This window comes from Phyllostomus discolor, chromosome 5, assembly GCF_004126475.2.
Source record: "Phyllostomus discolor isolate MPI-MPIP mPhyDis1 chromosome 5, mPhyDis1.pri.v3, whole genome shotgun sequence".
Taxonomy (NCBI): domain Eukaryota; kingdom Metazoa; phylum Chordata; class Mammalia; order Chiroptera; family Phyllostomidae; genus Phyllostomus; species Phyllostomus discolor.
The window spans coordinates 48,057,378-48,083,501 of NC_040907.2; the positions used below are offsets into that span (position 1 = coordinate 48,057,378).

The 26,124-nt window shown below is 37.9% G+C and overlaps 1 protein-coding gene and 1 long non-coding RNA gene across 4 annotated transcripts in view; one reads left to right on the forward strand and one right to left on the reverse strand.

Annotated features, from left to right (window-relative positions):
- Positions 1-26,124, forward strand: part of LEPR (leptin receptor) — a 92,097-nt gene that overhangs the window by 29,398 nt on the left and 36,575 nt on the right. For all 3 annotated transcript variants that reach the window (XM_028513513.2, XM_028513514.2, XM_036026230.1), the window contains exons 4-6: positions 1,650-1,773; positions 19,478-19,686; positions 23,098-23,243. In XM_028513513.2, coding sequence (XP_028369314.1) covers positions 1,650-1,773; positions 19,478-19,686; positions 23,098-23,243 — 479 coding nt within the window. The remainder of the gene's footprint in view (positions 1-1,649; positions 1,774-19,477; positions 19,687-23,097; positions 23,244-26,124) is intronic.
- LOC118500647 lies at positions 6,872-8,670 on the reverse strand. Its single transcript, XR_004903224.1, has 2 exons — positions 7,646-8,670; positions 6,872-7,573 (listed from the first exon to the last, which is right to left on the reverse strand). It is a non-coding gene; the product is annotated as an uncharacterized LOC118500647 (long non-coding RNA).

Here is a 26,124-nt window from a genome sequence, read left to right on the forward strand (position 1 = left end):
CCCCCATCTGGGTGCTTGCAGAAGGCAGAAGGCAACCAATCAATGTTTCTTTCTCATATCAATGTTTCTCTCCCTCTCTTTCTCCTCTCCTTCCCCTCTCTCTAAAATAAAATAAAATGAATATTTCTAAAAATGTCACACCTGGAGATCTAAACAGCATCATTATTTCTAAGCCTTCTGGAAGCGTTAATAGAGCAGAGTCAACTGACTTGGTAATAAGAGACCTGCAATGTGAGAATAAAGCACATATAATTAAAGCACACCTATGCAGGGCTAATTAGGATTTCTCCACCTCAACACTTCTGATATTTTGGGCCAGATGATTCTTGGTTAGGGGGGCTGTTCTGTGCATTGTGGGATATTTAGCAGTATCCTTGGCTTCTACCCACTAGATGTCTACAGCACTCCCTTCCCAGTTAGGACCATCCAAACATATCTTCAGACTTTGCCAGATGTGCCGTGGAGGGACAAATTGCCCCTGGTGGGGCACTGCTGATTAGATGCAGGGAACACTTCAGTTTGTTGAAATCAGTTTAGGAATAAAGATAAAGCATAAATATTCAATGAAATCAGAGTTTTAAAACAAGCTAGCAGTGCCTCCCATTGAATCTATAGTTGTTTAATTTAATTTTGTTATAAAATTTTTATTCCACTGCATTGTCATTAAAGTGAAACACTTTTTTTAAAAAAATTATAAGGAAACGTAGCCATTCCAGTGATTATTAAATGTACTAAGAATGAACTTAAGAAGTCAGGGTCCTTGTGGTAAGCTTTGAAATGACCAAAAAATGTTAGTATTTTCACTTGAATGATTATGGTGCTGTAGATTTTAATTTTATATACCATATAAATAAAGGCTAATAACTAGTTACTCCTAAGTGAATTAAAATTTTTGTAACTAAAGTTACTACTTTAAGTAGTGGTTACTGAGGATTTCCAGTTATTATTCTGCCTTGAGGCTGATTACTTCATAGGGCCCAAGAAGGTTGCAAAGTCCTTCTCCTAGATCGAAATCGCTCAGGTTTGAGGAAGTATGTTGGTGTTGCCTTAAGAAGTTTAGTCTTGTCCTACATTAGTCTTGATTTTCAGTCATTGCTATTCTTGCTTTCTAAATTACAAATCACCTCTATAGTTTTCTTACGTTACCAGGTGAGTTTTTCAGTGTGCAGTGGAATAAGCTTTCATCAGTTGTATTGAAGCCTGTAATATAATAACAAGAATTTGACATGCATCACAGTTCAAACGTGAATCATCATACCTTTATTGCTAAAGTAGACACACACAAATACTGCTCCAAATTTGCTTGTACTTTGATGTTTAATGTTCTCTTTTCTCTTGGAAAGTGAGCATGAAATGAGCTATGTGAGGATTTTGTTTTTAGGGTTTGTCCTACTCACGTGGTTCAGGGTAAAAAAGTTTGAGAAGCAACGATTGAATTTAATTCCCTTCCTTTACACAACAGGGGGACTGAAGGCCAAAGGGGCTGTGTGACTTGGGCAAACACATGCCACTAGGCAGAGACTGTTTTTTTCTCTCAGAATGGGCAGTGGAAGTTGTATCAGAACACTGGTAAATTTAATTTAGCTCTTCTCTTTCAGTGAGTTGTTTGAAATGTTTTTCAGATTTGAAGTAGTTTATTTTTAATTCAGGTGCAAACTGGAACATAGAGTGCTGGATGAAAGAGGACTTGAAGTTATTCATCTGTTATATAGAGCCATTATTTAAGAATTCTTTCAAGAATTATGACCTTAAGGCCCATCTTTTGTATGTTCTGTAAGTACCAAATTAATTTGTATGTTTTTATGACACATTTTTAAAAAATGAAAGCGTGCTTATATATAGAAGTGGATTGTGAAACCTCTTCTATCCCTACATTTCCTTTTATCTTGTGTAAATTCCTATGAGGGAATTTACATATTTTTTATACAACCTTCTGTTCATTAGGTTTTCTCTTTTCTCCTCCTGTTGATTCAGGTGGCAAGACATTGCAGATAGGAATGGGCACATATTCTGAGAAAAACATGAATTCAATTTAGGGGTCTTTGGTATTTGAGTGGAGGATGGGAACATTTTGTTTCCTATTTTTTTCAGGTAGACTTTTTTTCCTCATTATTATGTTAAAAATATAAGGTGATTAATTTTATTTGTGCTATGTGGAGTGCCAAGATGGTGGTTTCGAATACCCATATGCTTATGATCCTAACAGCTAATACAGCATTCAAGTTTACTAAGAACTCCAGTATTAAAACATACTGTTTCTATGTGAATTTTAACTCTTTAAGATTCTTCCTAATTTGTTCTTTTGTTTGATGCTTGAGAAAGACTCACCTTCTTCAGTTCTACAGATAAGGAAATCATGCCGTTAGGAGGCGAGGTGTTAGAAACATGATACATATAAAGATAAACAGGGACAGAAAACAGGATGATGGTTACCAGAGACTAGGGGTAGAAGTAGTCGAGGGTTCTTGTTTAGGGGTGTACAGAGGCTCAGTTTGGGAGGATGTAAATTGTTGTGAAGTTAGACAGTGGTGATGACTACCCAACAATGCGAATGTACTTAATGTCACTGAATGGTACACTTAAAATGGTAAAATTCATGTTTGCCACAAGAAAAAAAATGTGAAGAAAGAAATTTAGATATGTCAAAATCCCCCACAAAGAATAAGTATGATCTGTGTCCTTGAAGTGCTCGCAGGCTAGTGGTGGGGACAGGCACAGGGTTTCAGTGTCAGTGCTTAACTGTTGTGTGTTTGGTGGGCACAGGAAGCCACAGGCACACGGGGGTGGAGTGGGAGCCTCAGATGAGGATATCTAGTACAGCTGGTGAGAGAAGACAGGTGGGAGGGTTACCTAAGGAAGGGGAGGGCTGAGTCGGAGGCAGGAGACAGCATGGGAAGAACTCGGAGACTGCACTGCTGTCACTGGCCAGCATCTAGCATCCTGGTTGCCAGGAAATGCCTTTTAGCACTTAGGTAGAACTGAGGCAGGGAGGAGAAGGAGACATGTTTTACCCGCAAACTCTTTAGTGCTGAGCCTGGTCTGATAATATTACCAGGTGTTCTGACATAACAAGAAACACTATGTTAGCAAGAAAGAAGGGAAGTCCTTGAAAATTCTATGGATCGTTTCCGCTGTCTGGGAAAGAAAGCCCTGAAACTATGCTTTCATCCTGGGGCCTGGAATGAGGGAGAGCGTCCACAGTGCCCAAAGAAGAAGCCCATAAAACAACTTGGGTTAATTATCTGCCTCTGGTCACTATCTGTTTTACTAGGGGGTCTCTAATGCTTACAGAAAGAGCCCCTAAATGACTTTGGGAAAGTGCTCCAACTTTAACTGCCTCCTGCCACGTATTTGTTTTATGACAAGATGAACAAATGGAGTCTGGAGCAAGATAAGGGTTTGGACTAACAGACCCCCACACATACCTAAGTTTGGGTGGTCACATTCCCCCCAGGAAAGCTGGCACCACGTTTACATGTTAATCAATATATAACTTTTTTTCTCCTATCCCACCAACTATATCAGTTCTCAGAACAAAAGACCCTCTCTCTTTTCGGGCACTCAGGGCGCTTGGGGTGATCTTGGCACTCTTGGCTCTCTGGCCACCCAGCCTCAGACCACTCAAGGGCTTGCCACCCTGGTCTTCAGCTGCTCTTACTTTTGCCTCCCTGCTTTGCCATGAAACTTTGGCTTTCACCCCCTACTCTACCCAGTCCTGTTCTTGTCTGTGGGAGTGGATCACTAATAAACTGATTGCATGCTAATAGATTTGCTGATCTGTAATTCTTTACATGTGTCAGCAAGAAGAACCAGGTCTCTCCTGTCAATAAGTTGAGTGTTTAAGGATGAATAAGAGCTAATAAGAAAATAAAACATTCGAGTTGGTGGTATTGAGAAGCAGATCAGCATCACCTGGAAACTTCTTAGAAATTTCACTTCTCTAGCACCACCCCAGAACTAGTGATTCAGAAATTCTGAGGGTGGGGTCCATCAGCCTATGTTTTCCCAAGCCCTTGAGGTGATTCTGATAGAACCAAAGTTTGAGAATCTCTGGTTAGAGAGGTTGCTAAGATATATTTTAGAGTCGGACCACCCGTCTCTACCACTTACTAAGTGTACACACACAGCACTTGCTATGCTTAACAGTATTCCCAACTCTAGAATTAACTCACTGGAAGCAGTCACACAATACTTCAGAATTATTTGTTGAATTGATATTATTAAAATGCTTTCTAAAATTTTTTTGTCAGTTTATCCTCCAGAAATGTATTAATGAGCCAAAAATTATTAATGAAGAGATAGTATTATCTAAAGGTAGGACTAGTGAGAGGTCATTTGTGACAGATATAACAGAAAGGTGTATTAAGATCTGAATAATACCTATTGATATGGCAATGTTGAAGTAATGGGGACTTTGGCCAGAGCTGTTTCAGGGAGGGGAAAGGGAGGTAGCTAGAGCGAAGAGAAACTCGGAGAAAGGATTCAGAAGAACTGACTTCTGAGGAGTTGGTACTGGTTCCTCAGACACTTGATGCAGGGGGCCCTGCAGAGCTGGAAGGCATATAAATGGAGAGGGGAAGATAGATGGCCAGTATTGCAGAGTCTCTGAGGAGCTGTGCTGTGGCTGGTTCTGAGAATGTGGGGCTGGTTACTGAAATCTACTGCAGGTCCCCAGTTGAAGAGACTGGGGTGATGAATGGGAAGCAAAACAAGGAGGATCAAGTCCCTTGTCCCTCCACCAACCTTCTGGTCTTCTGGCACCCCCTATAGGTAGAAATTAACCAACATCCAGGAATGTGCAGAGTTGCAGCTACAGATTGAGAAAGCAGGGTATAGAGGGTAGGCTTGAAGCTGAGAGATAAGAGCTGTATCACCAGCATAACTCACCCTGTTGGCTACATAGCATCCACACACACCTTTCTACACATACTTGAACTACAACTTCCCTATAGCTTTATGCTTTCACTTAATAGAATGCAACTACATTTTGAACAAAAGGAGACACCAAAATGGGAGATAATATGTGCCCTTTGTCATTGTATTCATTTCTGGGCAATGTTTGCAGAACTGATATCTGGACAATATTAATTTCCTTTTCCATTTAGACTCAGTCCCACTTAAATGAATATTCAATAAACTAAATACTAAATTGTAAAGTTAACACCACCAAGAATCCTTTTATGTAAAATGATAAGGGAAGGAGAAAATTCAGAGGAAATTATTTAATATAAAAAAATGAGGAAGCCCTGGCTGGTGGCTCATTTGGTTAGAGCATCATCCCATAAACCAAAAGGTCAGGGGTTCAGTTCTTGGCCAGGGCACATCCTGGGTTGTGGGTTCAATCCTTGGTCAGGGTGTATATAAGAAGGCAACCAATTAATGCTTCCCTCTCAAGTCAATATTTCTCCCTCTCTCTCCTTTCCTCTGTCTCTAAAAGTAATTAAAAAATATCCTTGGGTGAGGATTAGAAAAAGAAAAAGAAAAAAAGTTGTCAATATATGTATTTTGTGTATATAGTATATATACAATATATAATCCATATATAATAATATATAGAAAATACATTTTATGAATACAAAAAAAGAAAGAAGACATGCTTAATTGACATCATCCTCATTTTTGTATTGATTATCAGGCTGTAGTTAATATTTATAACTTATGTTGAACTAATTCTTAAAGTCACACCAGGAGTAGCCCAGACAGGGTACCCTTGCTGTCACATCTGGATATTGAATGCCTCTGTGTAATAATTTCCACATCTAACTGCTGGTCACAAGATGCTACCACTGATGAAGCTAGAAGTCCCTGCTAGCCCCCACTTCTCTGTGCAGTTCTCATAAGGGCCAGAGTCCTGACTGGTAGTATCTGATTGGTGAGAATGAGCCCTAGCTGCCAGTATTTCAGCCTTACAAAACAGTAGATTTTCCACCCTGATGCTGGGCAGCCAGGGCACCTAGATAAGTGTCTGCAACCGAAAAGGGCGAACTATAGATTTCTAGGGGTCCAAGAAGCCTCACTGAGATTGTAGAGTGGGGAAAGATTGTAATATGAGTGATGCACGGCCAAGAGTGGACATTTAAGTATGAGAAAGAATGAGCTTATTTCTAGTCTATAGAAAATGACCCAGCAGGGAGAGAAGAGTCGGAGATATAATAGAAAGGGACCTATTGAAGATATATGATAGATAGTGAATAGTTGAATAAGCAAGTTCCAGAAAAAGAGCACAGATAGAGGGTCAGTCCCTAACGTGAAGAAGGCTCACCTTGTCTTCTGAGCATGGAGAGAATAAAGGAAGCACTGTGGGGATGAAGATGTATTTGAAGCTTGGGGCAGAAAGTTCCCTGCTTTAACGGGTAAAACAGATTTTAGCTCAGAGAAAAGGATTGCTTTGCAATGTAGTACATTTCTAAGTGACCTAAATACTTTGGATGATGATCAAAAACTCACTGGGTGTCTCTTTGAAAGAATTTCAAATATTATCAGCAGGCTAGGGCAATGTACTCAGATTCAAAAGCTCTGTGAACATGTGTAAGGATTTAAATTTTATCATGGATAGACTGTAGTCATGTCTTGAGGCCTGACCTTTCTGAAAAAGATATTTTTAATGAATGTATCAGAGCATTACAAAATGGCACAGTAACTTAGCCACAGCTGGGAGTTTTTCAGCTGCGAGGTCACTGGGCAATTCATCTAAATGGTAGGACCTGGAAAAATGAGAAAGTTATGGTACATTAACTAAATTTTTAAAACTTGCTCATATGATGAATTCAGCAGATTCTTTTCACCTGCTTTTATTTTGAACTGAGGTTTCTAAAGATATCAGTACAGGAAAACCTCTTGTAAGTGCACTCAGTTTGAGAAACATTCTCTCTTTTTTTTTGCCACATTAATTGTTTTATCTTTTGTATGATTTGGTTAACGTGGGTAATAACGTATATTTTACCAATTGCCACATGCTATTTCTGCTTTGAATTCTATTTTTGTACATAACTTTTGGCAATGTATCTCCAAGTAATTTAAATAAGACTCTTCAGGTCAGGAGGAAGAGCTGGTCGGTTTAACCAATGAGACCGCCATGGAAGAGAAAATCCATAATGGCGACTACTGTAGAAAAGTGTTTATCAAAATCACATTTCCTGGACATTAGGGAATTCACAAGAGATATCTTTCAAATGCTTCCTTGTATAAATAATTATATTTTTTAAAAGGATCTAGCACCTAATGTTTATAAGGGATTTAAAGCTCTATAAGTGTCTTCCTTAAGGGAAAGCATTGTTTGAGCTCAGATATTAATGTTTGTCAGAAAATCTGAAGGAGAGATACCAAAGAAATGTGCTCTTTTGGAACTGCTTTAGATCTTTTATCTTAAGCCTAGGATGGAAATCCTCTTCTTCCATCACAAGGTGCCTACTATGCACACCAGGCACTGAGCTGAGTGTGGGGAATAATGTTAAACAACTTGAACTCAGCCTCAGCCCTCCTGGAGCTAATAGTAAAGGCAAAGAACATAATAAAGTTTGAAAATACTGTCATGTAATAAATACAGGGACTTGTGGAAACATACTACAAGTATCTGCCGAGATTATGAGGGGGCAGAGAAGAATGAGACAGATGAGTGAAGAGCATTTGTAAAGGCCGGTAGCACGTACAGACATTTGGAGACCTGCAAAGTTCAATGTAGTTGGGTTGGGAAGCTGGACAATGATTACAAACCAATGTGGATGACTCAGCAAGGGTTATCCAGGGAAGTTGGATTTTTGTAACTACTGACACCTAGTTTACTTGGTCTCTTCACTATTACTCCCGTCAGCTCTCTCAGGGCCTTCAACATTTATAAGGATGATCTTCAATGTCTTCAATGCTTTACTTTCACTATTCTTTTTTTTTATCCCACCTAATTAACCCATGCTCATGGACATATATCTAGATGTTGTCATTAATGATAAGTGTGTTCTTGCTATAATCTCAGTTTCAAGGATACTACACTTTGACCCTCTCTCCCCCGCCCCCTGACGTTAAGCTTACTCCTTCTATTACCTGTACCTCAGGAGTAATTCTCCATGTTCCATGGCTCTGTCTCCTGGGCACCTGGTTCTGCCATCTATCACCCTCCCGTTTTATGAAAGGTCACACATCTCTGCAGCTGAGTAGTTTTCTCAGCATGCTTCTGGTCAGCACAATTTGGGGAGCCAGGTGGCTTTGTTTCATTCTGTTCTCTTCGAGTCTAAGCTAGCAGCGTTTCTGCTACTCTCATCCTCTCACAAAACCACACAGCCTCCTGTGAATCATGTGGGGGGGTTCACTCCAGTAGATGAAGGCACACAGGTCTCTTAGAGATAAGCCCTTCTCTGCCTTCTCCTTGATCTTTGCTGAGAAGCCATTTCATAATCTTAACATCCTCTGCCATCTGGAGAACCTGTGCATTTCACAGCTCTCAAGTCCTGGTTTCTTCTGTTTAACAGCCCTTTCCTCAATGTATATCTCTCCTCTTGCAGCAAGAAGAAACCAAGAGGCACCTTTAACACCTGCTTGGAAGTCTGAAGTAGATCACCCAGTTCATTTATCATAGGCACATTCTATGCTGTCCACATAAGAGCAGATGTGTCACTTAGCTGTCTTCTGCTACAAAGGAAAGATCCTCTTTCCTCAGTAACATGTTCCTCACTCCTTTTGTGTCCACACTGACAGTGTCCTCAAAATCCAGATTTCTACTAAAAGTCTGTTCAAGGCAATTTAGGCTTTCTCTCTCATGCTTCTCCAACTCTCTCCAGCTTCTGTCCATCTCTAGGTTCCAAAGCTACTCTCATATTTTTAGTTATTTTTTATAGCAGCATCCAACTCCCAAGTACCAATGTCTGCCTTGGTTATCTGTGCTGTGTAATAAATTACACCAAATTTAGTGGCTTGAAACAACAAACATTTGTCATCCTACAATTTCTGGGAGTCAGGAATCCAGGTGCAGTTTAGTTAGGGGCATCTGCCTCATGGCCTTTCACAAGTTGGCAATGAAGATGTCAGCTAGGACTACAGTTATTTCAAGGCTCAACCCTAGGAGGCTGTGTTTCCAACTCTCTTCCTGAGCTTCTAAGTTCCTTGTAGGTCATTGGACTGAGGGCCTCAGGTCCTCCCCGACTATAGCTGGAGGTTTACTTCAGTTCCTTGTCACATGGATTACTCCACAGGACACCTTACAACATTGCAGCTGGTTCCCCTTAAAGAGAGCCAGAGAGATCTGCTGATGACCTTGCTTTTCATTTTCACCAGGAAAAAAAGAGCAGGGGGAGATTCTCGTGATTGTTTTCATAAAAATGTATTAGCCTGCTCCTGCCCATGTCCATGCAACTTCCTTCTTGAATTGTGGATGCAGTTTCTTCTTTAATCGCGGGCAATGTCTCTGTGTTCCACTCTAAAGTGAGCTCTTTCTCATGGATTTTCAGTCCCATTCCTTGTTGCCTACTCAAGGACTTTGTTCTTGCAGTGATCCCCTTTCTTTCCTGCATTATCAGGTTTTCCTCTCAGCGGATAGACATGCTCTAATAATTCCCACTTAAAACATGGATTTCCTCGATCACACATTTTCATCAAGAAACCACCCCATTTCATTACTCTCTTTAAAGGAAACCAACTTTTGGACTGTGTGAATACCTTATATCTTCAGAAGTTAATATAAATAGTCAATAAAAGTAGCTTCTGACCATGACGGAGTAATAGGGTCTGGGATTGCTTTTCTGTCATAAACAACTAGAAAGCTTGATAAAATATATGAAGCATCTGTTTTCAGATATTAGGCAGACAAATGCAGAACAGAATTGTGATTCCTGAGAGAAGGAAGCAAAGTGAGTGCTATATTATTCAGACTTTCTAAACTAGAGATAATTTCTATAATATGGCACGGGGCCAGGGAACTCAGGCAGAACCCAGAAATATTGATGATTCAAGAAGACAGAGACAGAGATTCAGGGAATATAAAGAAGTTGAGGGCTTGAATTCATGGAGCAGAGTACTTGAAGCAGGAAGTACACAGAAATTGTTATGGGGATCCCCTTGACTCTTTGGCTGAATACCAATCTGCCCATGACGTTAGGTAGGAAACCTTCTAGGAAGAGAACAATTAACAGGAGCTCTAAGTTAAACAATTCCCAGAAGTCACTCAGGGTCAAGAATAATTAAACTTTCCACCAAGCAGATTGGAGAGACCTTATTAAATATCAATGATATTTCATAGAAACCCCATAATAATCTACTTTTAAGTGGGGCCAGATTAGTCCTAGAGTCAAGGCTTCCCTATACTATCCCCAGAAGAACTTATAAAGCTTTAAAGGTTTAAAGGTTTAAGAGGGTACAGAGCTGGGTCACATGAGGGTGGAGGGAGGAGCCCCACCATCACCCCCAGGTTCTGCAGTGGGTATGAAGGGGGCCAGAGAGATGCTTACAGAGTGGAAAGTACAGCATTTAAGACACATTACATAAAAAAGGCAGGTTAACAGCCTGTGCTATACTGAAAGGAAGGTCTCAGAAGCTGCAGAATTATGTACGTGACTGTAAGAATGCATAGTGACTGGTGACACAGCTGGGGGAAGCTCACACAGTGCCTTACGTGAGCTATGGCTGGGGTGGTGGAGGGAGGGGTAGATGCCCTCCCCGAATGCCTGTGCATTGCTGGGAACTCTTGTCTTGACTAAAGATGGCAGCTAAAAAAGGTCACAGACACTGAGGAGCTAACAAAAATGGTGAACACTAAACGTACCACAGGAAGAGCCAGATGTTAGATCATGCAGGAAGTTCTAAGCTGAGCATTGAAAACTAGAGCAAAAGTTCTGAAGGTCAGTCAGCCACAAGGTCTACAGAGAGGTCAGCCACGAGGTCTGCAAAAAGGTGTGCGAAGAAGGCTGCCACAGACTCAGGAGGTCTGCCTGGAAGTCTGCCTGCAGAAGATGGGGCGGAGCTGGCGGTGCTATGGGGACCTGCCTGGCCAATCACACAGAGATACAAGAAATGCCAGGAGTTGTACTGTGGCTGGGAATGCTAAGCTGTGGACTTCTGCTTTTCTGAAAGATGGTACCTCTAAGTGGCATATTCTGAAACTGGACTGATTTGGCAGAGGGAGGCAGGACTATTTGTTTTTTGGGTGTTTTTAAGGGAAGCAGGACTTAACAGCAGAATTTTTCCATTATTTGAAATCTGTGTAATCTTTAAATAAACAACCCCTTTCCTTTTTAACCAAACTTTTGCCTTGTAGTTACACTTCTTGGTGGTGGACAATCGAACCCCATGGTTGTTTCAGAACACCATTGGCTGGTTCTGTAACAAAAGTAACTTAACCAACTACTAGAACAAAATCTACCCTTCTCTTAAAGACAATGTGACTCATCACTCAAAAACATAGTATTCACAATGTCTGGCATCCAGTAAAAAGTACTGGAGATATGAAGGAACAGGAAAATGTAACCCATAACTAGGAGAAAAAGAAAAAATTCATCAATAGAAACAGACCAGAAATGACAGAGATGATAGAATTAGCAGACAAGGACAGCTATTGTTAATATGCTCCACATGCTCAAGGATATAAAGGAAAACATGAATATAATAAGAGAGATTGATGATAAAAGAACCAACTAAAATTTCTAGAGAAGAAAAATGCATAATTTATAAAGTAAACAAAAGTGTTCAATGCTAATTGATTCATTTTAGAAATAGCGTTATTCAATCAAGAAACATTTAATGTGTGCAAGCCACAGTGCTGGGTACTATGAGAAGTATATTTTCCATTCTCCTTCCCTCCTTCCTTCTTTTCTCCTTTCTCTCTCCCTCTCTTCCTTCCTTCCTCCCTATCAAGATGGACTGAAGGATTATTTTAATTCGTGAGCTATAATCAGTTACTCTCATTATTTTATTTCACAAATTGTCCCATATTTGGCCAGTGGGAGTTTATTCAAGTTGGCCCCTGTGTCTTTCAATGTGTCTTATCTTTTTAACTTTTTTTGATGACTTCTTTACTTTACAGTGGTAAAATATGTTCCAGGTTGATTTTATACTTTTTTCTGTTATAACACTGGAATCTATTTTTCTAAGGAGCCCTTATTCTGTTTTATTGGGGAATGGTATTTACAAAGCAGTATCTGGGGGCTTATTGTTACCTGGGTTGCATTGTTGCTAGGCCCTCTCCACCACAGAACTATTATATGTTTACACACAAAATACACATATGATGTGTACATATAGTATATACAAATCTACATGTCTATATCTATTGGTATATCCATATGTTAAAAGCATGTGTTCATAATAATATCTCCCATTCTAGTCTAAACTCACAAGATTTGTTCTAGACTTCCTTTTCTTTCTTTCTCTTCCTTCCTCCCTCCCCCTTCCTTCCTCCCTCCCTCCCTCCCTCCCTCCCTTCTTTCCTTCCTTCTTCTTGTAACTCTTCTCCAGCAGTAAGAAACTTGGCTTCCCTTTCCTACAATATATTACCTATTTGCTCAGTCCTAGAATACATGTGAAGTAATTTTGAAATTGCTAACCAATACCACTATGAAAAACAAACATACTAATTAGAGCATAATATTTGTTTAGACTTATTTTGTCTTTACCAAGGTTAAAGTTTACATGGTCAAAATACTAATTCCAAAGTTAATTAGGATTCCTTCCTCACTTTGTGGTTCTATTATTAACTTCATACGCTTTAAGGCTTTGACAACTACTGATCAATGACTCTTATTAAAAACAGATGCCTTAGCCTCAGACCTACTGAATTCTTCAAGGAGGGTCTAGGAATTTCTTTTTTAATCAGTCTCGGGGTGATTTTTATGATAAGACAGGTCTGGGACACTAATCTGGTCTTTGAAATTATTTGTGATTGGCAAAGTAGGCTTTTTGGATAACATTTATGTAGATTGGTAGTCTGAGATTTAACATAAATGACTTGATTAAATTATATGCAAAGCTGATACTAAATTTTCCAATTCCTGTTAAGTGGTGTGTCCACTATGTTTTACTCTAAGTTTATGTCACAGTGAGAAATTGGATGGCACCAATTTGGTGTTATTCCTATAGTATTTAGTATAAATCTTTGCTTATAGAAGTTTTAATATATTCATAGAACAATATTTTGGAAACAAATAATTTGAATAAAGGTCAGAGGACAGAATGTGCTTTCTATAAATTACTGTGGCTAATGAAAATGAATTTCACTTTTAAATAATTATATATATATATATATATATATATATGTAAATTCTGAGTGGAAAATTGGAGCAAATGGTGAAATTTGCAAATAAGCCAAATTTAAAATTTATTTTATAAAATTTTTTTTACTATTTGCACTTTCTTTTTTTTTTAAATATTTCTCTTTTTTAAAGATTTTATCTATTTATTTCTAGAGAGGGAAGGGAGGGAGAAGGAGAGAGAGAGAGAAACATCAATGTGTGGTTGCTGGGGGTCATGGCCTGGAACCCAGGCATGTACCCTGACTGGGAATTGAACCTGTGACACTCCGGTTTGCAGCCCGAGCTCAATCCACTGAGCTATGCCAGCCAGGGCTGCACTTTCAAATAAAGTGAGGTTAAATAGAGGTGCTGAGTGTGTGCATGCACATATGTACACTGGCAAGGCATAAAATATTTTGCTGTCTAAAAATTTTTCAAGAATTTCAGTAATTCTTAAGTTTGGTTTTTTGAAGCTAATTTATCTCTTTTTTAAAAATATACTGGTTATCATTTTAATCCTTATAGTTTAAAATGACCAAGTATTTAAAGTACCATTTGATGTTTATAAATACTTAAACACTCTAAAAAGTCTTTTTGAAGGTAAAGGAGTTCTTGTGCTGACTTTGGCAAGTAACAAAGCTGGCATTTTCTAGGTTTCACACAAACATGGAAAAATTTCCATTCTCTCTTTTTTTTTTTAGATTTTTACTTATTTATTTTTACAGAGAGGGGAAGGGAAGGAGAAAGAGAGGGAGAAAAACATCAACGTGTGGTTGCCTTTTGTATGCCCCATTCTGGGGACCTGGCCTACAACCCAGGCATGCGCCCCAACTGGGAAATGAACCCTTAACCCTTTGGTTCATAGTCCGGTGCTCAATCCACTGAGCCACACCAGCCGGGGACTTCTGCTCTCTTAAATATGAAACATATCTAATGTTTTCCTCAGGGTAAAATAAGTTGTAATAATTATTTTATTCTCTAATGTTCTGATGTGTAGAAATATTAACACAACTCAGATGAAAGATTCTTTAATTGTGGCCCCTAAAGTCTTTATTAATCCTCTAAATAAAATGACAATGGGAATAGAAAAATTTATCTTGTAATAATAAGGAATCTTGGGTGTAATGAAATGAGCACTGAAGATGGAAGCATAAGACTTTATGTGAGTTTCAGATGTACCTTCTCTCTGAGCCTCAGTTTCTTACCTATTAAGTAGGTGATACTAGTTCCCTCATAAGGTGGCTTGAAGCAGTATAATAGATGTGGATCTTTAAGATGTGAAAATCATAAAAATGTTACACAATGAAAGTTGATATATTTACTGTGATTTTTCTGTTTTTGTGTCCTTTGCCCATCAAGTGCCCACCAGGAAGGAATACCAAGTATTTGGGCCTATAGTTGGTATTAAAAACTTGTTTTTCTTTTCTTTTCTTTTTTAATTTATTTAAATACATTTAATTGATTATGCTACTACAGTTGTCCCATTTTCCTCCTTCACTCCCCTCCACCCTGCATACTCCCTCTCACCCACAGTCCCCACTGTAGTTCATGTCCATGTGTAACACTTATAAGTTCTTTAGCTTCTACATTTCCCATATTATTCTTGCCCTTCCCCTGTCTATTTTCTACCTACCATCTATGCTGCTTATTCTCTGTACCTTTTCCCCCTCTCTTCTCCTCTCACTCCCCTATTGCTAACCCATCATGTGATCTCCATGTCTGTGGTTCTGTTCTTGTTCTAGTTGTTTGCTTAGTTTGTTTTTGTTTTAGGTGTGGTTGTTCATAACTGTGAGTTTGCTGTCATTTTACTATACATGTTTTTTATCTTCTTTTTCTTAGATAAGTCCCTTTAACATTTCATATAATAAGGGCTTGGTGATGATGAACTCCTTTAACTTGACCTTATCTGAGAAGCACTTTATCTTCCCTTCCATTCTAAATGAAAGCTTTGCTGGATAGAGCAATCTGGGATGTAGGTCCTTGCCTTTCATGGCTTGGAATACTTCCTTCCAGCTCCTTCTTGCCTGCAAGGTCTCTTCTGAGAAATCAGCTGACAGTTTGATGGGAACTCCTTTGTAGGTTACTGTCTCCTTATCTCTTGCTGCTTCTACGATTCTCTCCTTCATTTTTACCTTGGCTAATGTAATTATGATGTGCCTTGGTGTGTTCCTCTTGGGTCCAACTTCTTTGGGACTCTCTGAGCTTCTGGACTTCCTGGAAGTCTATTTCCTTTGCCAGATTGGGGAAGTTTTCCTTTATTATTTGTTCAAATAACTTTTCAATTTCTTGCTCTTCCTCTTTTCCTTCTGGTACTCCTATAATTCAGATATTCCATGTAGTTACTATGGAATGTTTAAAGATGTCCTGGAGGTTCCTAAGCCTCTCCTCATTTTTTGAATTCTTGTTTCTTCATTCTTTTCTGTTTAGTTGTTTCTTTCTTCCTTCTGGTCCATTCCATTGATGTGAGTCTCAGTTTCCTTTCCTTCACTATTGGTTCCCTGTACATTTTCCTTTATTTCACTTAGTGTAGCCTTCATTTTTTTAATCTAATTTGTGACCAAATTCAACCAACTCTGTGAGCATGCTGATCACCAGTGTTTTGAACTGCGCATCTGATAGGCTGGCTATCTCTTCATCACTTACTTGTATTTGTTCTGGGGCTTTGATCTTTTCTTTTGTTTGGGCCTTTTTTTTTTTTTTTTTTTTGTCTTGACGTGCCTATTACATAGTGAGGGGTGGAGCCTTAGGTGTTCACCTGGGCAGGGCAACCCAGTCGCTGGGTTGTGATGCTGTTTGTGGGGGTGGCATCTGAGAGGGAACAATGGCTCTTGCTCCACTCTCTGCTGGGTTTCAGTCACCTCCCCTACTTCCCCCAAGCAAATTGGGCCCTTCTGGTGCTGATTCCCATGTGGGTGGGTTTGTGTATGTTCTAGGACCCTGTGGGTCTCTCCAACGATCTGTCCTGTGAGGCTGGGAGTCTCTCCCAGCACCTCAACCCCCCACACAGGTGTTTTCAGTTGGTGTTTTGAGGCTTTATTTCCCTGAACTGGAGCTCTGGGTTGTGAAGTGTGTCTTGCTCCCCAGTTTTGCCTGGTTTATCTGCGCTCGAATGTGGGACCTCCTGGTCCTCCAGCTGCCTTGTGTGCCACGCCCCTCCATAATCCACTGCCATTCTGGGTCCGCCAGCTGCCCTGCCATGACCTCTCACCCAGCTGTCTGACTCTGCCCCTCCTACCTGTCCGGATGAATGTGTCTTCTTTAACTCCTTGGTTGTTGGATTTCCATACAGTTCAATTTTCTGTCAGTACTGGTTGTTTTTTGTTTCTAAATTGTTGTTGTCCTTATTTTGGCGAGGAGGCACAGTGTGTCTACTTATGCCTCCATCTTGGCTGGAAGTCCTAAAAACTTGTTTTTCTTAAAGGACCAGGTAGTAAATGATTTAGATTATGCAGGTCATAACTTTGCACTACAGTTAATATGTAAATAAGTGAACATGGTTCTGTTTGTGGACACTAAAATTTGAATTTCATCTCATTTTCATCTATCACAGAACATTCTTCCTTTTTCCTTTTTTTTAAAGAATATATGAAAATGTAAGAAACCTTTTTTAGCTCACAGGCTGCACAAAAACAGGTATATTTGGCTTATAGGCTATAGTTTGGTGATTGTTGCTTAAAACATCCTTACATTAGTTTTAGATTGATTCTTAAAGTTTCATCATAGGGTTGTCTGTTGGGGTGGTTTGGGAAATTTCTGAATGGAGATGCTCTTAAGAGAAGACAAGTTATGAATTAATAGTAATATATAATGTAGTTATATATAATCATTATAAGCAACAAGTAGTTACTATGAATATTTGCCATGTAGTTTACTTTCTTTGAATTTGTTGAAGTAATAAAGAAGATGAAGATTGATTAAACAGAACACACGACAGTGAGGTGTTAGAAAACCAGAGTTACTCTAATTGGCAGCCAGCCCTCCTCTACAACATCTACCATATTTGGAAAAGGACGGCATGGGCAAGACTGCCTGAGTTGGGGGAGTCTCATTCTAATTGTTTTTGTTTTTTTAAAAATACCACTAGCATTTTCTGTCCTTTAAAATATCAGTCAAGAATATGTGTCTTGTTTTCTATTCAGCTCCTTTTTTCTTTTCTTTTTTTTTTTTTGGCCTTAAAATTTGGGAGTACTTCAGTTAAAGATTCTGACATAAAATACCACAATTTATTGAACTTGTTCCATACACTTTGGATAAAAGCTTTTTATTTTAATATGTGAAAAACATAAAAGCTGTGGCGTATTTTTTTAAAAAAATGAATTATTGGTTTTATTTAAAGATTTACAAAACATCAAAAATGTGAAGTCATTCTACCTCTGATTATTTTATTTTACAGTATTTTATGGGTGTTTAGCACTTCAAGTTTTCAGAAATACTTTCATGTAATTTTCTTTGATTTTTACATCAACCTTGGAAAGATAGATGGTGTAGCATTTTCTCTATTTTATTGATTATGGAAGCTGAGGCTCACAAAATATCCTTACATGGCTATGGTCTATGGCTCAATAAGCAAACAGAAGAACTTGAGTTTAAGTCTCAGTGTTTAGTATGCTTTTTACCATAGTATTATTCCTTACACAGTGTCTCATAGTAGTAGACTGCTTTGCGTAATAAAAGGTCTGTGAATGTTATTTCCTGATCCCACTGAGCCACGCTGGTCAGGGCCTTATTTTCATTCTTATATCTTCTATGGCAAACTGTTGACATCTTTGTCTATTTTTTTAAAGCTTTTATTTACTCACTTTTAGAGAGAGGGGAAGGGAAGGAGAAAGAAAGGGAGAGAAATATCAATATGAAGAAATACACTGAGTGCTGCCTCTCACACGCCCCCAGCTGGGGGACTGGCCTGCAAACCAGGCATGTGCCCTGACTGGGAATCAAACCCAGGACCTTTTGGTTCACAGTCCAGTGCTCCACCTACTGAGCCACATTAGCCAGGGCTTTGCCTATTTTTTAATTGGATTGTTAATTTTAGTATTATTGAGTTTTGAGCATTCTTTATATCTTCTTGGACAAGTGCTTTATTGGGTAGATGACAGGCAAATATAGTCTCTCAATCTATGGCTTGTCTTTTTGTATTTTTCATAATGTCTTTCAAAGAACGGAAGTTTTCAGTCTTGATAGAAGTTGCTTTATCAATTTGATTTTTATGAATCATGCTTTTGGTGTTGAGGCTGACACATTTTTATCCAATCCAAGGTCACAAATTTTTTCCCTATGTTCTATTCCGGAAGTTTCATAGCTTTAGGTTTTACATTTGAATTGGTGATCCATTTTGAATTAATAGTGGATCTGGTGTAAGGTATGGATCGAAGGTCCCCCCCACCCTCTGGAATATAGGTATCCCATTGTTCCAGCACAATTCATTGAAACAATTACCCTTTCTCCACAGAACTGCTTTTTTTTTTTTACTTTTGTAGAAAATTGGTTGTCCACATAGGTTTTGGTCTCTATTCTGTTCCAGTAGTCTGTTTTTCTATCTTTACACTAATACTCCATAGACTTGATTATTGTAGCTTATTAGCTATAACTTGTTTTGTTATTTTAGTAATTGCTTTATGATTTATAATATAGGTCTTTAACTTACTGTGGTCTGGTATTATACCTCCAGGGGATATTAGACCACTTCACTGCACACTAACACATCTCCTCTTTCCCCAAGCTTGGTGCTAATGTCATACATTTTACTTCTACTTATGTTATAAACCCCACACTACATGGTAATTCTTTTTGCTTTATATTGTCAGTATATACTCACCCTTTTAGTTAAATTTTATTTTTTTGTGTGGAACCAGACTTTCATCTGCTATCATTCATTTTCTTTTTTCCTGAAGGAGTTTCTTTAGCATGTTTTATAATGCAGGTCTCATGGTGATGAATGTCTAGTTTTGGTATGCCTAAACAAAAGCTTTCATTTCACACTTATTTTGAAAGATATTTATACTGGGCATATGATTTTAGGATAGCAATTTTTCTTACCTTTTAGTATTTCACCATTGCTTGACTTATCTCCTTGCTTAAATTATTTCTGATGGCTAACCTGCTTTAACTCTTATCTTTTTTCCCCCCGATATAATGTATCTTTTTTGCCATTGCCCCTCAAGCTGGGTGTCCAGAATAGGTTATCTCAATTTGGGTTTCATATTCTATGTTTTAAATATATTCAGTACCTTCACATCTATATTAACATGTAGCTCTTCTTTTTCACAAAGGCCTGATGTGTTAGAAGAATCATCGCTGGTCCCTGAGATGGGCAGTTTTCAACCTGTTCCATGCAACTGTAGTGCTCATGGAGGTTGTGAATGCCATGTGTCTGTGCCAGCAGCCAAACTCAATGACACTCTTCTTATGTACTTAAAAATCACATCTGCTGGAATGGTGTTTCAGTCACCTCTCATGTCAGTCCAACCCATGAATATCGGTAAGTTGCGCCTAAGAAAGATCACAGATCTGAAACATCAGTTGTACAAACAGGTTGAAGCCTGATTTATAAAGTCTGTCACTAGCTTATCTCGCTTTGGCCAGTGCTGCAGTGATGGCACAATAAATGTAGTGCCAGAGAGTACCAAGAGCAGCTTCTGGAAGGACTTAACAGTAGTATTGTTGTTTTTGCAGCTGGAACTTAAATTCTTTCTTGAAAACAGATTGATTTCTTTAAATCCTGGATTTGTCTAATGGATATGAATTGTTCAGTTATCACTTTTTTACATCTCAGATAACTATTTATAAAAATAATTAGAGGTTTTTCTTTGCCCAAATTTATTTCTTCAATAAATATTCTTTAGAGGCTCCTGATTTGGGCGCTGGGGAAAACAGTAGCGAATGATACAAAGTTCTTGCCTCATAGAACAGGGATAAATAATGGTGCACAGAGATAAACAAAAATGTAAACAAGGAATAATTTGCTATACAAATTTGATCACAAGAAAAACTCAAATAATAGATAATGTCCCATATTTTTAGTGCAAAGATCCCCCTCAATTTTTTTGGATCAACTTGACTATACCCCTACAAATGTGACTAATATAAGTAAATGTTAACTTGAACTATTCAACTTATTCATTCAGTTTTGTGTACATGTCAAATTATATACTACATATTATTTATATATATAAATTTAACAGTTACTATTTTCCAGTCATATTTCCTTAAATAATTATATAGAAGCATTTTACATGCATCTTTGCATCATTGTTTTGTCATCATTTGAGTGACTTTTCTAGGTATCTGACACAATTTCCCTCCACTTTCTAAGTTATTGGGGATATATCATGTTTTCAATCTACATATGACATTATATGGTAACATTAGGACTTTCAAATAATTTGTCCTCTAGGGGTGTATTTGTGATCTTCACAGCATAATTATAATGATATTTAAGCAATTCAGTCATGAAGTTATACCTCAGGGGAAAAAAGATAGAAAATGTTTATTAAATATTATTGTCTTTTTTCAAAACCAGTTCTATCAGGTGATTTTCAGAAACATTTGGAGCCAGCTTGAATTGAATTGTTTTTTAAAAATAAAGATAAAATGCTATGTTAGACTGTATAAAAACTTTAAAAATAATTTTGTCTTTAGGGATAACTTTGGGGATTTTTCCACATATTTGGGTGTATATGATAATGTCCAAAAATCATGTCATGAAAGAAATGGCAGGTGGTGATGGAGACTGTTAGGTATGGGGGTTATTATTTTCAGCTGTGGAGGTCACAGAAAATCTCTTTAAGGACATAGAATTTGAGTTGATGAAGAAGAGATAGCCATGCAAAAATCCAGAGCAAAAGGTACTCCAAACAGGAAGAACAGCACTCACTAAACCCTTGAAAGAATGAGCTTGGTCGTTGAAGGAACCAAAGAGAAAGCTGTTGTGCTTGGAGTGAATGAGGTAGAATATTTGGATATGTGGTCAGAGTTGCCTGTGTTTAGATCATATCATAGGCCATAGTTACAGAGTTTGGATTTAATTCTAGTGCAATGGAAGCTTTTGAACCAGGAGAGCCATGTGACCAGGTGTATGTGGGTCTGAGGGGGCATATTTGTATATTTAAAATTTACTCTGTATGTGGAGAAATAAATTGATGGGAAAGAGGTGTTGAATGGTTGTAAGAGTGGAAGCAGAGGGCCCAGCTAAGACACTGTTGGAATTGTCCATCTGGCTTAGGGTTAAGTCAGTGGAGAATTAAAATAATGATCAAACTTGGGATCTATTTGGGAGATGGTGCTGACTGAAGCTTCTAGGGGATTGGGTATGCAGTGTGAAGAATAGAGAGGACTCATGGATAACACTTAGGACTGGACCTGAGCATGCCAGTGAAGGGTGGTACCAGATACTAAGATGGGGAAATTTGGGCAGGATTAGGTGTCTGATATATTATGTTTGAGATGCTTGTTAGAAACCTGAGAAATGTGGAGTAGGCAGTAGGATGTATGAGCTGGGAGTTCAGAGGAACTAATAAATATTTGGGTGTTTCTAACATATAGGTGTTTATGGGATTGTATATGGTTTATATTTTATTATTTAGAGTTGTGTCTTATTTTGTTTTGTTTTTGGTCATGGGAACCCAGTGAATTTTACCTGTTTTTTTAGACTTTTAGTGTTTAGCTGTGCCTTCTTTGAAGTAAATACAACTTGCAATATGTGCATAAAGTAAAAACTATTAATTTTGACTCAAGGAAAAGAGAAAAACTGTATCCACATTTCTAAACACATAGAATATGAAAAATGTTTGCGCCATTTTATTTTTTGAAAATAAAACTCAAATCAGTAAATGTTCAATGTAATAATTATTTTCTGTTAATTGTAAAAACCTTGAAACAGATGCATGAAGAAAAATGCATCATCTGTTTTCTATCATTTTGTAATTTTTCTTGTTTTTAGTACATATTTATACATATGCTTTTTACTTAATTTGAACAAACCAGGAATTCAAGTACAGATGTTGTTTAATAAACTTTTAAAACTAACAATAGTAAACATCTTCAATATTCTCTAATATGATTTTTAATAGCTATATAGATTACCCTTATAAAGATGAACCATAAATTTATTCAATTAATTCTTTATTGTAATATGTTTACATTGTTTCTGCAAATAATTTAAAGGTTTTGTTATATGTTTAAAACTACACACAGATGCATAACTCCACATATTTATATATAAAAATATATATCATACATAAACATACATGTATACATATGAACTCAGAAATCAGTTACTAGGGTAGATAGCCCATTAGGCTGAGAAACTCCATCCCCATTTCTGCTGACAAGCCAAGGTCTGCTCATGCTGTGTTTATTACATGCGAAATATGCATGCTGTGAGTTATTTTAATAGGTGTATCTGGGTTGTTGCATTTTAAAGTTGAGGGAAATTTTCTGACTTTTGCATGCATAATCACATTAGTTTGCCTGCAGATTTGCATGCAAAATCTGTAGGCATTTTTCCAAATAGGGCTTTGCAAAATGCTTTTTTCCTTGTTATCCACCAAAACAAGTGAGTGGATATAGTGGAGGGGAGGCTTCAAATAAGTTTGAGAAACGCCAAGTTGAATAAAGTGAAGATGACTTTTTTAACAGCAGGAATTCGCATTTATCAAAATAATTTTATTTACTAATTTATAGTTTTATCACTTAGAAAGAAGGAAATGAGATTGCTATGATAAGATGTAAGGAGTAGACCCAGTATTTTGGTTATGTAATTGGCCGCTGAATAAGGTCACTTTTTAAGTAGTTGAAAGAATAGGATATGCTAAAAATTCAATTTGACTTCATTTAATGGTTATCATAAAAATTATTTGACCTAAAATGTGTTCTTTTTTTTTTTTTAAAGTGAAGCCAGATCCACCATCAGGTTTGCATATGGAAATCACAGACAGTGGTAACTTAAAGATTTTTTGGTCCAGTTCAACACTGGTACCTTTTCAACTTCAATATCAAGTAAAATATTCAGAGAATTCTACAACAAGTATGAGAGAAGTAAGTAAATACAAGGAAAACTTGAGACACAACTAAGGTAAAGGTAAGACCCATCCAAGTCCCATAGAAAGTGCCTTCCGTGTATCAAATGTGCCTGCTTCTTGTAGAACAGAATCAGTTATAATTGAATATTATACCACTGGTTTTCATTTAAGATCAGCATAGGAGGTTACCATATCAACAGCATTTCTGCATCTTCTATAAAATGCTTTTAGAAAAGTCATTTGATATTACTCAGTGTTGCTTGTATGTGGATCCAGGGTATATATGAAGAACATGACAAATTCCTTTCAGAACTTAGTGCCAGAGAAAGTTCCTCTTCCAAAAAAGTTTATGTATATCAGATTGATTTCTCTCTCTCCTCTTCTTGTTCTCTCTCCCCCATCTCTCCTTTCTTCTCTCTCCCTCTCATTTACACACACACACATAGACACACACAGTTAAATGACTACAGGAAGTTCAGTTACACACACTTGAATTCATTTATACTTTTTTCACCTACAATCTTTGATTTCCAATTTTACATTTAATCCTTTTTAAAAATTGCTCAATACATTTGATTACATGCAGTGCAGTGCGTGCATTTGTACTGTGAATTGCATCAACTCCTTTTTTCATTCTTTCAGTAAGTATTTATTGAGCACCTGCTAGATATCAAGAATGGTTCTGCTTGCCTCAGGATACATTGGGGTAGTAGACCAAAATAAGAGGAGTTTGGGAGTGCTGGTGAAAGGTGGTGGGTATTAAATAGAGATAGGGAAAGATCTCTTTGAGAAGGTGACATTTGAGCAAGGATTTCAAGGAGATGGTGATGTGTATATTTGGGGGAATTGGATTCCAAATAGAGAAAATAGCCATTCGGAGGCTCTAAGCTGGATGACAGACTGGTGGCCAGGGGAGTGAGTGAGGGTAAGAGAAGTAGTGTGAATCAAAGAGGTGTAAGGGATAGTGATCTAGCTTCCTTCTGTTGCATATGGCTGTCCAGTTTTTCCAATACCAACAATTTTTAAGTATATATTATTAATTATGCTATTACAGTTGTCCCAATTTTCTCTCTGCTTTACCCACTCTGCCCTGAACTCCCACCCAAGCATCCCCCCCCCCATTAGTTCATGTCTATGAGTCATACATATCAGCTCTTTGGCTTCTCCATTTCCTATACTATTCTTAACCTTGCCCTATTTCATACCTACCAATTATACTTCTTATTCCCTGTATATTAATGCTTTTTCCCCTATCCTCCCCCCGCCACCTCCCTGCTGATAATCCTCCATGTGATCTCCATTTCTGTGCTTCTGTTCCTGTTCTAGTTGTTTGCTTAGGTTTTATTTTAGATTCAGTTACTGATATTTGTGAGTTTGTTGTCATTATCCTGTTCATACTTTTGATCATCTTTTTCTTAGATAAATCCCTTTAAGATGTCATATAACAAGGACTTGGTGATGATGAACTCCTTTAACTTTACCTTATTTGAGAAGCACTTTATCTGCCCTTCCATTCTAAATGATAGCTTTGCTGGATAGAGTAATCTAGGTTGTAGGACCTTGCTTTTCATGACTTTGAATATGTCTTCCCAGCCCCTTCTTGCCTGTGAGGTTTCTTTTGATAATCAGCTGATAGTCTTATGGGCACTGCTTTGTAGGCAACTCTCTCCTTTTCTCTCACTGCTTTTGAGATTCACTCCTCATCTTTAATCATGGGTAATTTAATTATGATGTGTCTTGATGTGTTTCTTCTCAGATCCAACTTCTTTGAGACTCTCTGAGCTTCCTGGACTTGCATGTCTTCATTATTTTTCTTTTCTTTTTTTTTTTCCTTCATTATTTGGGGAAGTTTTCCTTCATTATTTTTCTTTTCTTTTTTTTTTTTTAAAGCACACAATCTTTATTTTTTTAAAGATTTTATTTATTATCCCTGGCTGGCATAGCTCAGTGGATTGAGCACGGGCTGCAAATCAAAGTGTTGCAGGGTTCGAGTCCCAGTCAGGGCACATGCCTGGGTTGTAGGCCACAGCCCCCACCAACCACAGATTGATCTTTCTCTCTCTCTCTCTCTTTCTCCCTCCCTTCCCTCTCTAAAAATAAATAAATAAAATCTAAAAAAAAAGATTTTATTTATTTATTCATTTTTAGAGAGGAGGGAGGGAGGAAGAAAGACAGGGAGAGAAATATCGATTTGTGGTTGCCTCTCATGTACCGCCTACTAGGAACCAGGCCTGCAATCCAGGCATGTGCCTTGACTTGGAAACCAATGACCATTTACTTCACAGTCTGGCACTCAATCTACTGAGCCACACCAGCCAGGGCCCTTCATTATTTTTTCAAATAAGATTTTAATTTCTTGCTCTTCCTCTTCTCCTTCTGGTACCACTATGATTCAGATGCTGGAATGTTTAAAGTTGTCCCAGATGTTCCTAAGCCTCTTCTCATTTTTTTAACTCCTTTTTTCTTTATTCTGTCCTGGTTGAGTGTTTATTTTTTCCTTCTGTTCCAAATTGTTGATTTGGGTCCTGGTTTTCTTTCCTTCACTGTTTGTTCCCTGTATATTTTCCTTTATTTCACTTTGTATAGCCTTCATTTCTTATTTTATTTTGCATCTGTACCCAACCATTTCTGTGAGAATCCTCATTACCAGTGTTTTGAACTCTGAATCTGATAGGTTGTCTATCTCCATGTCGCTTAGTTCTTATTTTGGAGTTTTGATCTGTTCTTTCATTTGGGCTATATTTCTTTGTTTCAGCACACCTGTTACAGCATGCCTGTTACCTAAGGTGTGGAGCCCCACAGTTGTTCCTCCTGGCTTATCCACATGTGAATGTGGGATTTCCTGGTCCACCAATTGTCGCCTCGCCTGTTCCTGTCTGCCAGCTGCTTCCTTGCTG